Here is a 17982-nt window from a genome sequence, read left to right on the forward strand (position 1 = left end):
CCTGTACATATAAAGAAACGAAATTAGATTTACTCGTTTGTTAAAAGTATTATTGCAGTCTCACTCTTATTTGGTCGTACCTAAAATTACACTTCAAGATTCAATATTATTTTATTTTTTTTTGAAAACTGAAAATATCGGAGCTCAAATAATCATATATGAATATATTACACTAAAGACGCATACATTTAACATGACATGTATATACGTAAACATAATTTATTATATAAGTTTACTATACGCATTGTACAGAGTAAATAACAGAGGAAGACAACTGTTCATATAAATTACTCTCTCGTTATACAACTAGCCAAAACCAACTCGTAATTTAAAAATGTATTCAATTGATCAGTACTAATGTACTTTCGGAGTATCAATAATATTTTTAATTGATTCAGCTCGACTAACATTATTAATAAATCATCTCAGTGTGAGATAGCCTCATAGGTGAAGTCTGAAGTTGTGTACCTATATATATTATTATAGTACCTACCTATATCTCTTTTTTACGCTACCACACGAATTTGTTTCTACTCAAAATTTAGGTACCTAATTTTCAGGGTTTGGAACATTCATTCAAAAAATAAATGCACTCACATTCACATTCATAGAGCTTAAAATTGAATTTATTAGCACTCAGCATTCAATTTTTCAAAAAGAACGCATTCTTAACCACATTCATGTAAAAAAATGTTTTATTTTATTTGAATAAAACATAATATATTAATTTATTTTTTGTGTTTAACGAGGCATTTTATATATTGCATGAACCATATCAATAAACGAGGTAGGTATAGCACATTGAAATAACACACATTTTAAACATTAACTGCATTACAATATTATATAATATTGTATATATATATATAAATAAATAAAATATTAAAAATAATTATTATTTGTTATTGTGATTGAAACTGAGACGAGAATATTCTAATCTTGCCGCAGATTATGTAGATAGTACTATAGTAGATAGACTCTAGTAAAAACTATTTTTTGATATTAAAAATATAATATAAATATATTTTCCACGTGATTAGAAAAAGAATACATAATTACATTCAATTTCCATTCATATTTGTTTGAGAAATAAATGCATTCACAATCATAATTCATAATGTAAAAATTGAATGTATCTACTCATGAATTGCATTCATTGAAAATGAATGATGCATTCATTCCAAACCCTGCTAATTTTATTACAAAAGAAAAAAACTCCATTATTTTAAACTAGAATGAAAAAATTTTTTAAGTTAGAAACGTGATTTTTTATATCTGATTTTTATACGGCTGTAAATTTAATACTCTTTGATCATAAAACCATATTTAGATATTGATTTAATTAAATTTAAAAAAATACAACTATTCAATTTATTTTTGAAGATTCTTAAATATGACAATGATAATTTACAGCCGATTAAAAAAATTATTCAAAAACTGTGTGTAAAAAATTTTTAATTCTAGAAAATTGTTAATAAATACAGTAGAATGCAATAAAATGAAAAAGTGATTTAAAAGGGTAAAAAAAAATTAAATAAAAGTTTCAAAATTGAATTCACAAATAATCGCACAATATTTCAAAAGCTTGATTGACCTAAATTAAAGCGATCGTCCATGCTACTACTATATACGTGCGTCTCACCGGCCTACTCCATATGTAAAATTGATGGTTTTTCACTTGCAACCTTTATTATGCCATTTTTATATATTTAGTGTATGACACCTTTATTTTAAGTTATAAATAAAATTGGAGGTTTGCTGGGGTGACCTCACGTCAGCCCGCCTCTTAAAAAATTTTGGAATTTCTCAACAAATAAATATATTTGGATGAGGCTGAAGACACGTGTCTTCAATCCCATTCATCATTAATAATAGGTTTTTTGAAATTTTTTGTTATTCGTATAATTAGTATAAGTATAAAATTAAACTTTATTCAGCATAATTGGTAAGTCATCTTTTTGTCATAAGTAATAGCTATATATGTATTTTCTGGTGGTTGTGGTCTGTGGATCCTAATAACTTTGCAAAGTGTATCTATTAAAGTATTTTGACATATTTACATTACGATTACATATGTTTACATATATGATATTATGATACATCATAAATGCTATAAGTTATAATTTATAACGTATCTATTCGTTTAAATTGTTATAAATTCATAATGTACCTATCAACAGACCATCACTTAATAGGTTAAGTACCAAAAATGTGACTTCATACATAGAGACATGGTTACGTTTGAACGTTTGGTTAAGTAAAATATATTTATAAATGCGAAAACAAAAATCATAAGAAAAACCACAAAAGGCGTTCGCCAAATTCTGCGGTTACCAGTCTAAGAAAGTAGACGGTAAATTGGGAATAAAATCTATACTGTGATCAGCGTATATAATACCACCGAATACTATCACAATTAAGTAGGTATATTTTATTTTAAACAGATATCATATTTCATCAACATTTTAAGTTTTATTGTCTATGAATTATTGCTCATATATTTTTCAGATTTTTACTTTTCAGTAGTGGGTCAGGCTCTGATCTACTTATGAGGAACTTAATTGAATTTTTAATGAGCGTTTAAAATTAAAATGTTGATATCATTATAAAATTGGTAGTCAAAATATTACGTATTTGTAGTAAAAAATGTGTAAAATTCGTTATTACTTATTAGTTATTATTGAGTGGTTTTTTGTCATTTTTTTATTGTTTTCACAGTAGAGCACCGTTCGAAAAAAGACATCTCAAAAAAAGTTTGGTTACCGTTGATATACATAGGGCAATATAGTACTCAATACTATAAATATTTAAAAATCAATTTCGTTTGGATCAACGTTATAAATTTTCCGATTGAAACGACTATGAAATATGCACCTAGGCATAATGAATATTGTATCAATATATATGATTCCTACCAATGCATCTATTTTAAACAATATTTGAAGCACTACGCATTCTGTCAATCGCGCCAACTGTCAAACGACTGACAGTCATGTCTAATGTCATAAGGTTATATAAGAAAAGTTTAGATTGTTAAAAGCGCTAAAGTTTTATTAGAAAAGTTAACATGGTCGTAACCTTTTCTTAAATTTTCTATTTTTTTTGCGGATCTTTCTTAATTTTTTCTTTCATAAGAACCTTCTACTGACAAATACAAACTCAACAAAAAAAGAATCGGTGAAACAATCCAGTAGTTCATGTGTGACGTCTATACTAAGGGAGATAGGGATTCATTTTTGTACGTATAGATAAATAATAGAAAACACATTACAGCACTTTTCATGAATTTTATAAGAGTCTAACAAAAGTCAACTATGTTGGTATAGATTTAAGAGCACCTGCACATTTTATACATGGAGTGTTGTTGTGTTGTACGTTGTTTTTTTTCGATTAAAAATTAAAAGCAGTTTAAAATTGATTTTATCATAGGGAAATACTATTAACTATTATAATATATGAGTACCTATATTATGATTTGTCAACGGTTGTATAGAAGCAAATCTTATTATTATTATTATCATAATAATCTATTGAATTGATGTTGATCATCCCGGACCTATATACAGCTTTACATTCTAACACACAGGGACATTATATATGTAATATAAACCAGGGGCGTAATTAAGGGGGGATGAGGGGGATATATCCCCCCCAGAGCCTATATAATGTGTATATTTATAATATATTAATTTGAAGCTTGTGGAATTATAATATGTTTTATCGTGCTGACATCACGACGAAATATATTAAATATAATTAATATCAAGAAATCTATAAATTATTATTTAATTTAAAAGTAAATTTTAATTCTAATATATTCAAAATTTACATTTTGAAGAAATTATTATAATATTGTATACGTACTAAATTGTGTAGAATTTTAAAGCACATTTATTAATACATTTTGTGTACATATATATTAGTTTAAGAATTTTTGATGGAATATTGTACTTGAAAATCTAAGTATTTTGTGTGGAAAAAAATGTTTATCCCCCCCTAAGACAAATTCCTAATTACGCCACTGATATAAACCTATATATTATGTAAATTGTGTAGGTACATTATATGAGTATTGGGTGTTTTTTTATCGTAGAACATATATTATGTTTTAGAATACGAGGATTTATTTATTTTATATTCTGAGGAATACAATGATATAAATAGTTACTGACAATCGTAGAAATATGTTAACCAGTGTTTTTCTAAATGTTTAAAAATCAAAACATATCTTAATTACTAAGATAAATTGCCTGCTTATTTAATGGTTTACAATAAAAGTACCACCCTGTAAGTAAAAATATATATACAAGGAATAAGATTTTTCTCATTCTTGAAAGTCGAAATACAGGCAAAACCAAGATAAACATAAAAACTTTATGCCGACGAATCGGCTGGATACCTATAAAATATTATAATATTATGACTGTTCCCCATATACGATTTATAGAAACTGAGCGCTGCAGCTATATACTATATTATAATATGTATATGGATGTGTACTGTGTTTAGTGGTAAAATGTCAATGGGAATATCGTTTTTCGGGTCTGTATAATAAACGAAATGTTTATGTAGAAGTCGTATATGTACGAAAACAATGTTTGAACTGATCTAAATATTGTGTAAAAATATATTAAATTATACAGTGACGAATCTAAGATTTTGTCAAAGGGGCATAATCGTATATACGTTAGCAAATATTTAATTTCCTTAAGGAGAGTAGGTAATTCACTTACCATCATCTACATCAAAATATTATAAATAAGTAACAAAGGGGATTTACGTCTTCATATTCCCCCCGTAAATACGCCACTGAAATTATATAATTTTCTTTTCGATTTTTGCGACTCATTTCTTCATTGCAAGCACGTAATCATTTATATTAATTGGTATCCGTACAATTCAACACGATTACACGAACAGTCCCTAGTAGTAATCTATTTTCGAGTTGTTGGTCATTTTAATTAAAAATATATGCTTCAATCAGTATTTGACGATGGCGATGTTTATGAAAAGTAAACGAGACAAATACATGGTGGCTTCTTATAAATATTATTTTTATTTTATTTTTTTTATTTTTTATCTAGAAATTATACAATCTGTACATAAAAAAAAGCGGGTAAGTCGTGGATGTCGCTCTGCTGTACAGTAGGTTACTGTAATGGATGGGATTAAATTTGAATGCAATGATAGGTATCATTGTATACGAAAAACGATTCTGAACGGAGATGATTTGTCAGTCTAGGATATATTATATTTAAATATTGTCATATATTCTATTTTGAAATAAATATTTTATTTTTCAATTAAGACGCATTTTGCATAAGCATGGTTAATCAATTAGTGTAGTTATCATAATTCATAATACTTTATATTATCATAGATATACGAATACCTGGTTTGAGGATAAATCGTTATCATTACGCGATTTCATAAAAATTTAAAACTCAAACGCTCAAAACATTTTTCCTATAATGACGCTTCAAATTTTCTTTATGGATATTTGAAGCAAAACTTATGGAAAACTTGGTGTTAGATTTTATAACCTTAGATATAAATACAAACAATATTATGAATTTTGAACTACAAAATAATTTGCAAATATTCATGGTTTTGACGAATTTTTGTCAATATTTGAAATTCAAATGCTAATAAAAATTTAATTTGAATTTCCGGTGGACATTTTTTTTGTGATAAAGATTGAAAAACTTGTAAGGAGCCTTGTATTAAATTTTCAAATCTTAGGTATAAAAGGAAAATTTTTTATGAATTTCTAGAATAAAATAATTTACGAATTTTCGTGATTTTTACGCATGTTGTCAAAATTAAAATTTGAATGCATGTAAAAAAAAAATGTAGCTATATATTTCTTTTATTTTTCAACTGCTATTGCAAAACTATATTATGAGCCTTGTAATAAATTCTCAAATCTTAGAATTAAAAAGAAAAACTTTTAAGAGTTTCGATCTAAGATAATTTGAAAATTGCCGTAATTTTTACGTATTAAGTCAATATTTGATAATGTTAAATTGTTAATATTATGTGCAGATATACATCACGGACTAATATATAATTGACTGAAAAGGAACAGCTTTATCAGTGGCCGCAAAAGTAAGTACAAGAGGTGAATGTGAGGGTTACAATGGTCATTGAAAGTTAACAACACCATTTATATAAACCATGGGCTAAGATATAAATGTGACTACAAATAAAATCACTGAAAATATTCAATAAACAATGTTGACTACAGAGGAATCTTTTGTGGGTCACCCCTCGTTACCCACCAATTATGTCGTTTCCAGTCTATTATATTTTAGTTTATGGTGATATATATAGCTGTGATACATGATGTGGAGTACGTTTTCAATGTTCTTATTCATAGGTCTTACGCTTGAGAGGCAAGATTATATTTGCTATACCCTATAAAATGCATTTTGTTTTGCAATTATTGGTCGTTAAGTATAAACTTATAAGTTTATATAGGTACTATATAAATATATAATAATTATACAATTATACCTAGTTACCTATCAGTCGATAACTGTTCCATTAGTTACATATTATTAGGTAACAAATGTTTTAATATCTTGTACTTATAGCAACAGTATTCATATAAAAAATAACAAAGTTTATTAGTCAAAATAATATCTTAAAATTAATTTATTCTGATTTTAAGTACACATATTTAATCAATCTACGAAAAAATAATTTGAAAAAAGATTTGTGGAACATTTTTTTTCAACATCCATAGAAAAAAAACTATAATATAGATATTTACAGGTACCTATATCATTGTATCATTATAAAATTTATCTAATTATGTCCTAAACAGTTAAACATATGTGTTAATATACCTATTAAATGTGTATGGCTAAGTTGAATTAATATAATTAAGGTATAATTATAATTATAAATAAAATATTTCTGACGAAACAGACATTTTTAACAAGTCAAGATGTGTACAAATATAAATCGTACTCCTAATGAAGACGTACTCCTTAACGAACAGCAAGAGTTGAACACCGAATTGTTAAAGCTCCGAGAATGGTCCGAACAGAAAATAAACAATCATATGTCTCTGCACAATCAGATGGTGGTATATTACGATCGGATGTTGACAAAATGCAGCGTATATGAGGTGGTATTAGAACGGACCCGTACGGAAAACGCACGTTTCAAGTTCACCTCACAGTGTCTGATGGACAGAATCAAAGAATTGACCAGCAGTGGTGTCAAAAAATCTTCGACCAATTCTGTAAATAACGATCACGAAAAAGATGGAGATGACGATGGCGATAGCGATAACGATACCGATCCGATAGCTACGTACTTTGAAGTGAGTCTAAATGAAATTAGTTTGTCTACGAAACTCTGTAGACAATAAAAAACTATAAGATTGACTTTATCAGATAATTTTAATCCATTTTGCGTGAGAGCACCTGCATTGGTATATTATTTAATCTGCCTGTGTATACATTTACCTTGAAAGATAAATAAATAGTAGAGGCATCTCAAGCATCCTGTCAGAAGCCCTCATCCCAGATAAAATAAGACAAATATTAACCTTTATTACTAAGTCCTACCTTATCAATAGTATTTAATATGTAACATATATAACATGTAAATAATTTAGAGTTAAACTCATTGTTGCCAATGTCCATAGTTGTCGAGGTTTATAATTAAAATAAATAAAAAAAAATTTACGTTAAGTATGAAAATACAAGTCTTATAGGAAAAACTCTCTCCTGATTAGTGGTGTTTCGTAGCTTGATTTTCAAATTATAATTATAGAGGCTAAAATATGCATTTAAATAATGCACAATATTTGTTATTTTTCAATCGTACTTTACTACTACTAATTAAAGTAAAATTCAAATCCAGAATTTGATTCAACCTGAAAAAGTCTCTTCCTTAGAATAAAAAAAAAAAAAAAAACGAAATCCTTCTATTCTACAGAGCAAGAGAATTTTTCATTCTGAAGTCATTTTCGTTTATATAACACACACCGTATAAACCAGTGGTTTTCTCGTCAGGTTTATAGTAGGCAGACTCAAATATTTCTTCCTTTTCTATTATAACATTTACCATCTTAATTTCGGTTCATTTCAAATTTAAATGAAGTTTTGTATTATATATTAAAAAAGGGTAATTATTATGGACAATTTATATTGAATTAAATTAAAAAATTGTTTTCGACATGATAGACAATAGGTATGTAGATACTTTATTTTAATGGTCAATGGGTATATTGTTTTAAATTACAATACAGTTTACACTAGGTTTGTTAATAATTTTTGAAGTATATATATTTTTCAATATTACGGATACTATATATAATATGAAGTAAATTAATTGTACAATAAGATTTTAGTTCTAGTTTGATTAAGTACATATAATATAATATAAAATGTTTTAAAACAGAAATACATATTTTTTTAAGATAATTTAATAATCCATAAATATCTTGCAATAAACAAAAATATTGTTATGTTTCAGGTGTGTACCGGAACGTTGGTAGATGAAGTTATCGCATACAAAGAACAGGTCGAAAAGACGACAATAGAGTTGAACAATATCAACGACCAGCTGACCAAGTCGATGGCAACACAGGTGTGCCTTAGGCGATGCGTGGACGAATTAACGGTGCTGGCGGAACATGAACGTATGAAGCGTGACCGAAACGAGCTGGAACTGCGGACGACGGTTGATCAGCTGACAGCCGAGCTTGGCGAAGTTCAAGAGGAAATCGCCCGGTTGCAGTCGGCCGAGGCCAAGATATCAGTCAAATTGATGCACCAAGAATCTACACAGGACGAACTCGACGAAGTGTTGCGTACAGAAAACGCCCGGCTGCAGGCCCAGCTGGGAAGGAGTGTACTTGTGGAGGCCGCGCTGCAGTCAAAGGTACACGATCTGGAGCTGGAGCTGACGAAGCTAACGGGAGTGACGCAAATCGAGCAGGGGCAGTACCAGGATGGTTTTGGAAGTGAGATGATAGACAGCTCGTCAACGTCAATGATATTAGATCAGTGTAGTTTGTCACAAATGAGCCACGACCAAAAGGCCAGTTGTCTGGACCTAGGAAGCGGTGATGACCAATTGATACCTAGTTTGTTGTTGTCAACAAAAAGCTGTTCCGTCATTGAGGATGACCAACTATCTAATTCGCAGTCGATCATTGACGACCACCAACTGTCGTGTTTGGAGTTGACCGACGACGACCACCGATCGCCAAGCCCAACTCAAACTGCTGTGCAAGAAAATGCCGATGAACTGAGAAATCGTCGTTTGGCTGAACTAATAAAACAATACGAGGGGCTGCACGGATATGCGGTCAACCGAAATTTTTCTGCTCAGATAAGCTAGACATATTATTTAGACCGCACACCTATAATACTGGTTTACTGAGCGACAGCTGTTCAGTTACTAACAAATTTATTAAATACACTACCAGACTGTGGTATATCAGTGATTCTCCTAAATTCTCCTAAATTTTTCATACATTAAAAAAATTAAATTTCAGAAAGTTAGAAAAAAAAATTAAAAAATAAAATTTTGATTATTTCCAATAATAAAACAAACGAGTAAGTGGGTAACATTTTGGTGTAGATTAAGTGTCTAGAGATCAAAGAATCACTGTAATGGATGTGTTGAGTTTGAATTACAGACCATTGTATGCGAAAAATGATTGTGAGCGAACACGATCTGTCAGCATATAATATTACTAAGTAAATTGTATAATATTATTGTGAAAAAAAGTAATTTATTTTACTACCTATTAGAATAGATATCAATACTTCAGTAGATTAAATTAATTTTAAAAAAAAAATTGCATTTGAAGATGTCATTGTGTGTATAGTGTATACAATACAAAAATTTAGTCTAAAGATTAAAAGTTTTAAGTATCGACAAAGAATATTTTTAAATTGCAACAAATCAAGTAAAATCGTTATTGTTGGTTTTATTATAATATGTAATTTTTGTCTAAATTTGAATATGAAATGTCTTTAAAAATAACAATGTTTTTATATTTTTTAGATTTTTTGTTACAGAATGAAATATGAATTATCTATGAGAATACTGAAAAATGTTTATAATGTCAATAGAATTTTTTTCGTTGGTTGAATTGATTGAAAATTTATTATTTTTCAATTAAAAAATGATAATATTTTAAATTTTTATAGCTAAGAATTTTAAATTAAAAATATATATTCTCATAGATAATTCATTCAAATTTATACGAAATTTACATGTTATAATAAAACTAACAATAGCGATTTTACTTGATTTGTTGCAATTTAAAAATATTCTTTGTCGGTGCTTAAGTCTTTTAATCTTTAGACTAAATTTTTATATTGTATACATTATACACACAATGACATCTTCAAATGCAATTTTTTTTTTTTTAATTAATTTAATCTACTGAAGTATTAATATCTAATAATAAAATAAATTACTTTTTTTTACAATAATATTATACAATTTACTTAGTAATATTATATGCTGGCAGACCGCGTATTTGGTCAGAATATTTCTCTCAAGCGGGCACATAGTGCTACGGGTTTAGCGCACCAGGGGCATGGAACTCATACTGGTGGAAAGTACCTAATTCCAGTGGAAAAAATATATTCTTGATGTGAGGGTATGTAACTCACATTATAATTGACAATACCTTCAACATGCTGCCTTGTATACTGAGGAAGGATTCTTAATGAAAGTGGTGATGGAATGAAGTCAATATTTCATGGGCAGATTGAGTATCGAACGTGTATGCACTACAAATAATGCAGAAGTAAAAGGAAAATATACTGAGGACTATAAAAACAAAGAAATAAGAATACCTGGGTCACATAATGAAGAATAACAAAAGATTGATGCAACTTCAAATTCAAAGGAAAATAGAAGGCAAAAGAAGTGTTGGTGGATATCTTGGTTAAAAAATCTCCGGGATTGGTTTAGTACGACAACAATTGAACTATTTCGAAAGAGAAACAACATTCAATATGGTTTTCAATATCCGATTGCAACCGAGCCATTTCCTGTTGCACCTCGATAGCTCGACCTTCAGCTAATCAACCTTCGTTTAAAGATACCGTACTCGCTCAGAATCGTTTTTCGGGTACAATGATCCTTAATTCAAATTTAACACATCCATTATAGTGACTCTTTGATCCCTAGACACTTAATGTACATCAAAATGTTACCCAATTACCCGCTTATTATTGGAAATAATCATAATTTAATTTTTTTCCGGTTGACCAAGTATCAAACACTTCTCTAATCCTCACTCAATTATAGCAGCATAGACGTCCATTTAATAACTAAGTTTTGCTTCAAATATAGCTATAGAAACAATTTGAAGCGTTATTATAGGAAAAATGTTTTGAGCGTTTGATTTTTAAATTTTTATGAAATCGCGTAACGATAATGATTTATCCTCAAGCCAGGTATATGTATATTTATGATTATATATGGTATTATGAATTATGATCACTACATGCAATGTTTTTAGAAAAATTGATTAACCATGACTTATGCAAAATGCGTCTTAAGAGGACGCTACACCCGCATACGTTGTCTCCGTCTTACAAGTGCGTAACATGGCAAATTTTATGCACAGCAGATCACGTTTAGCTCCGTTAGTTTAATATTTAGAGTAAATTGACCTGTTACAAAAATTAAAGGCAACATTATTATCGAGGGCAAGACGTAGGCTTTTTATTATATTTTAATTTTAAAGTGAGTTATGTGTATTTTGTGATCTGCTGAGCATAAAATTTGCTATGTTAAGCACATGTAAGACGGAGACAACATATGCGGGTGTCTTAATTGAAAAATAAAATATTTGTCTCAATATAGAATATATGACAATATTTAAATGTAATATATCTTAGACTGACAAATCATCTCCGTTCAGAATCGTTTTTCGTATGCAATGATACCTATCATTGCATTCAAATCTAACCTACCCTAGTCAGAGGTCCACCCCACTACCTAATGTATAGCAGAGCGATACCCACTTTCCCGCTTTTTTAAACTATTTTAAAGGTGGTTTCACACTGAATTTCTAACTCGAAAAATATTGCAAATTTTCGTTATTTTTACGTATGTTGTCAAAATTCGAATTTGAAATACTTTTTAAAAACAAATTGTGACTGTATGTAATTTTATGAAAATTATGGACTTTTTGCATTGAGCGATTCATGTATTTTTAATATTTTTTAACTACTATCGTAGCAATTTATAAAGAGCATTGTATTACATTTTGAAGCTTTTTTACCAAACGAATACAATTTTATTATCATTTAAAATAAAATCTAAAAAGATTGAAAATTTCAATTTTTAATTTTATATAGGTAAGAAACATTCTATTATTTATATCGTATTGTTTTTATAGAAGCCAAAGAATATCATGATAAGGTCGCAAAGCACGTAAGTTGGGTGAAAGTTGAAACAACTGTTTTGAAGAATTATGAAACTCTTGAAGAGACAGAGAAGCAGAAACAAAGTAATTAATGCTATTATACTTATGAATTACACACTTTAATAATAATAAACCACAAATTATATCTATGATACCTACCTATTATTTACCTACAGTAATTGTACTCCAGAAAAAATGGAAAAATTTAAAAGATACTTATCGGAGGAAATGTATCACAAAATCAGGGCAAGCTGCTAATATAATTAAAAAGTATATTTATTCCTATATTTTGGAATTTCTGAAACCAACAATGGATAATAGAAGGTTAGTTCCTAATTATTTTTATTAACTACCTAGTAAAGTAGTAACTACTAATTTATATTTAAATAATCCATGTAACTTATATTATAAATATATACATAAATAGTTATACGGGGTGATTTATGAAGCGTAAAACACTCATTATTTCAAAAAGTGTAAATGTTTTTGAAAATATAATTTTACATAGCTTCGAGTCGTTTACAAAACAACGTTTTTATTAAAAAATTATATTTTTAACATTTTTTATCACTATAATTTTTTAAGTTTCTTACTTTTTTGAATGACAACATGTAGTTTTAATTTGATATTCCAAAACAGAATATTTTTGTAAGTAATTTGATATATAAAAATTGAATTTACGGCGAGTAGTTTACGAGATATAGGTATTTAAAGTTATGATTAGCGGAGTAGAGTGGTACGGGGTTACCCCGCGACATATTTGTCCACTACTCCGCTCATCTAAACTTTAAATATTTATAAACTACTTGCCCTAAATTCAATTTTTATGTATCGAAATACTAAGAAAAATATTCTGTTTTGGAATATCAAATTAAAACTACATGTTGTCATCCAAAAAAGTAAAAAACTTAAAAAATTATAGGGATAAAATATGTTAAAAATATAATTTTTTAATAAAAACATTTTGTAAACGAATTGAAGCTATGTAAAATTATATTTTCAAAAACATTTACGCTTTTGGAAATAATGAGTGTTGTACACTCCATGAATCACCCTGTATAATTTATATTAATTTTTACTATCTACTTAGAACCTATGTATAATGTATTAAAAAAAATAAACATAATATATTATATATTATAGATATTGTTATTACTAGGTATTTAATTATTTATTTTAATAAAAATTAAAAAACATCCTTCTTTTAGGACTGAAGGTAATTTTAGTGATGATACCGATGATGATGTTAATGAAATTGAAGATGATGCTGAGGATGAAGAACAAACAATTGAAGATATAGAAAAAGAAGTAGAAGAAGAAAGACATACAAAAAAGCCTGAGGTAAAGACACCTAGGTTAGGAACATTAAAATCAAAAAAATACAGTGATAAAAAAATGTCACATTTTGAAAGTCATCTCGTAGATCTTATGAAGAACAAACCAACTGACAATGATCCGGATAAATTGTTTTTACTGTCACTATTACCAAAATTAAAATCATTAAACGAAGATCAAAAACTCGGTGTACAAATAGAAATGTTAAACATATTTCAGAAAATTAAAAACCCACATTCAAGATTTTTGACCCAACGAATAAAATTGTATAGACATTTATAAAATAAAAAACTAAAAAAATTAATACATTCATTACTCTACCCTGCAGAAGAAAGGAAAAACGGGCATTTTTATGCAAAATCGTTTTTCAATAAAATCCATTTCGATTCTTGATTTAATTTTAAAACAAATAACCCTGTATACATGAAATTTTCACTGAATATTTATATTAGCATTTCCTATACACCATAAAATGTTCAAACAAATATGTTGTCTGATTTTGAGTTAATTATTGGCACATTAAATTTTCGATTTTTAACATAATATTTATCATAACATCATTCAGCCATTCATGATGAGTAACAGTCGTTTCATATCTTAACTTGTATTAGGTTTCTTTACAGAACCCTACTAGACTATATACGAACCATCCAAAATTATTATAAATATATTATATTATTTTACCTTATCGTCATTGTTAATCATTCTTCAGGAGTTTTTTTTTTTTATATTTATTATAATCAACGCCAGACGGCTTTTACAAAATAACAGACAGGAAGACAGGAAGTACATAGATAACAGTATAAAAAACATATACAATATATGTAAGATGCGTAACTTATACTAACTTAATAAAAGAGAGAAGAAAAAGAATTAGTAAGTAAGTAAAACAAAAAAACAACGTGGTGTAAGTTATGTGAAAAAAAAAATGTGAGCCTATTCGTACTACATATGGCTTGATAGTCTATATGTAGACAGTCGTCACTGTAATATATATATATATATAATATAGGTGGGAATATTTATATTTGTAAATTGTTAAAGTAGGTCAGGTCAATGAAGCAAGATGTGCTGAGGCATCAATATATTTTACTATATAACCTAACCGAGTCCAGTCCAGGGGCGGCTGAGTGATTCGGCGAGCCTGTAGGGCTGTAGGTACGACGGTTGTACGTGTGAAACATCAATCGTAGTACGGGCTATATAGGCAATCTGAATTTGCCAAGTGACTTATTTATTTATGTTTGTTTTATATTTGAATAAAAGTGTTTCCGACCCAAAACCCGAGTTTACATTTTTTTAGTCATTCTTAAGTTCTTACCTTTCATAGGAGCAGCGCCGGGATATACGTACTATATATTGTGTCAATGAGGTTTTATTAAACTGAATAGTGCCAAGGTATATGTAATCTTTGAGTTATTTCACTAGATAGGAACGAACTATAAGAATTGACAAGCGCATACCATCGTACCTCAAAGTTAACAGTGCCATTCTAATTAATTTTAGAGAGTGTCATTAGCTAGAGAATACGAGGGTAAGGCGTATTATAGTTGTTTTACCTCGTATTCAGGGCCGGCGCAAGAAGTTTTTGCGCCCTGGGCGAAACCATGTTTTGGCGCCCTTAACACCCCCCCCCCCCCCGCCAAGACTAGTTGAGTAGTATTAAAATTAAGTTTTTTAGTAAGTTAAATAAAATTAGCATGTATTTTGTATCATAACAATATTGTAATAATTAAGGTTAGACATATTATTTTATTAACTTATAAAATTGTACAACGAAAATAATATTAAATTTATATTATCATATTTATAGATACTCCGAAAAACGTGTTAAATTAATAATAGGTACTAATTTTCATAATAATAAATATGCGAATGTGCGATTCACCACGTTATATCGACCGTTGCGCCATATATTAATTATTATATATCATCATATATTCATATCAACTATCAAAATTCAAAGTATATTCATTAACATAAAATATCAAATCAAATAATATAATATAATTTCACGCCACCAGCCCACCACCACTGCCTATAATATAGGAATATTGTGTTTCTGGTTTCACTAACTACTTATTAATTAAAACGGAATTTATTGTAAAAAAGAAACCAAAATACTATGTACAAATTTACTAAACAAAATATATGATCATATGAATATTGATTGTGGTTGGCGCCCACAAAAATTTTTCTAGGGGGGGGGGGCAATGTTAGGATTTGAGGATAAATATTATAATTTTACTAGGTGTTTTAAAATAATAACATTTTTTATTATACTCGTATACAATGTATTATATTTTATTATATTACAACTTATTTTATACTTTAAATTTGTTGTATAGTATATAGTCATTTATCTTAAAACATTCAATTAAAAAAAATATTTTGAAAAAGCCACGGGGGCAAATGCCCTAGCTTGCACCCCCCCCCCCTCCCTCGCGGGTGCCTATGGTTGGCAGTTACTTTTTGCCTTATACATTTGAGTATTTGACATTACACAACAGACCGTACGGAGCGAGAGCTCGTCAAAAACAATAAATTGAATAAATAATTGTGTGTGCCAGACAATTGTGTCTTTTTGATTTACGCTATACTCTGCAGTATTTTCACCGTAAGGTCCGAATGGGTTTTACCGCCACGGTTTTTCTAACGAATACAGCCTTAATCGTCTAGTTATATGATTTTATTTATAAATAGGTAAATATTATAATATGAAAATAATTATTACGACCATCTATATCTTTTATTATTTATTGACACACACAAATGCGGTGGTATGCTTCCATAATTCCATGTATTATTTTTACATCAAAACCAGCGGTATCGATGTACTGTTATATTATTCTTATATTCTACAAATATGACTAATATGAGACAATTGAAGATGCATCTTCAATTAAAACGACATTAGATAATGAATATTTCAAATTGTATAGATTGTTGATGCGTTTTAAAAGATAAATAAATAAAAATAATTTTCAGTTTGGCGCCCCTCCGTGCTGGCGCCCTGGGCAGTCGCCCATAGCTTTCGCTGGCCCTGCTCGTATTATCCAATATTGGTGATACCACACTATACAGGTATGGTGTCCCAGTCCCAAATGACTCCTCGACCAAAAGTCCGGCATGGAAGTCTTCAGTCTTGCTTATTAATGTCATTAATTAAGCCTAACTGGAGTTTACTTTATAAATGATAATAATGATAATAATACTATATCAATAAAAATAGTTCATTAAAAAAAATATTAATATAATTTCACACTTGTCTAGAGGCTTACACCCCCTAATGGGTGTTATAGAAATGCCCACTCTTATTTATTACGGAACTTATATTTAAAAAAAAAAAACCAAAAAACAATTGATTTTTTGAAATATCCTAGAAAAAATGACAAAAATTACTATTTTGTTAATTTTTTTTTTTTTTTAAAGTGAGATTATCATTAAATTTAATCTTTCAGATAATATTGCAATAAAATGTTAGCAAATATATATAAATGATATTCCAGTATACAATGCTTAAAATGTAGCTTTGATATGCACAAAGATGTCTTTGTTGTTTGAACTGTTTAAAACGAAAATATCACTTGACTTATTGTGATGCAAAATATCTGAAGTAGGTCACCTCACAGGGTAAAATAAAATGCACACACATCGAAACCGTGCAGGGTCAGTTTTTTTTATCGAGGATAACATGATATTTTTAAAAATCAATTTTATCGGTTTTTTTAATTAATAATTAAGAGAGCGACCATTTTTTTCAAATCCATTCAAATGAAGTGCCTTAAATCAGACATTTAAAAAACAAAAAATATTTAAATACCAGCTTGGGCCGTAAACTCGATGTGTACTTAGACCAACAATATCAACTGGATTCCAGAATTTCAGAATCTCTACAAACGATTATCTAAAAATATCTGCTCGTCAATAAAATTTAAAACAAAAGTTAAAAAATAATTCTCAATATTATATTGTTCAAAAACATAGTAGGTACATTAAATGTTGTCAACACTTCAACAGCACGTCATAATATCCTTATCCAGATATTTTATATTGTTTTTTTTAACTAAATGACAAGTAATACCTGTATACCATTATTTTGGAGTATTGTGGAAAACGAAGCACCGCCATCACTACTAGTCAGGCCCCCCATTAATGGGGGTTTAACGTTGGACTAATCACTCAACTTAGTAAAAAAAACAATATGGTTTCTAGACAAGACACAC

The 17982-nt window shown here is 28.8% G+C and overlaps 2 protein-coding genes across 2 annotated transcripts; both read left to right on the top strand.

The window, feature by feature from the left end:
- The first annotated feature begins 6952 nt into the window (after window positions 1-6952).
- Window positions 6953-9606, top strand: LOC149055737 (uncharacterized). The gene is made up of 2 exons (XM_089226939.1): window positions 6953-7333; window positions 8494-9606. Exons 1-2 carry the CDS (start codon window positions 6953-6955, stop codon window positions 9361-9363), a joined length of 1251 nt encoding a protein of 416 aa, XP_089083065.1. The 3' UTR covers window positions 9364-9606.
- A 2531-nt stretch (window positions 9607-12137) lies between these two features.
- On the top strand, window positions 12138-14936 carry LOC149055738 (uncharacterized). Its single transcript, XM_089227777.1, has 3 exons — window positions 12138-12505; window positions 12598-12745; window positions 13630-14936. Exons 2-3 carry the CDS (start codon window positions 12732-12734, stop codon window positions 14036-14038), a joined length of 423 nt encoding a protein of 140 aa, XP_089083903.1. The 5' UTR covers window positions 12138-12505; window positions 12598-12731; the 3' UTR covers window positions 14039-14936.
- The last annotated feature ends 3046 nt before the right edge of the window (window positions 14937-17982 follow it).

The sequence above is a fragment of the Diuraphis noxia genome, unplaced genomic scaffold, assembly GCF_037042655.1.
Source record: "Diuraphis noxia isolate RWA-SAM2 unplaced genomic scaffold, SU_Dnox_SAM2 contig0004, whole genome shotgun sequence".
Classification (NCBI taxonomy): Eukaryota; Metazoa; Arthropoda; class Insecta; order Hemiptera; family Aphididae; genus Diuraphis; species Diuraphis noxia.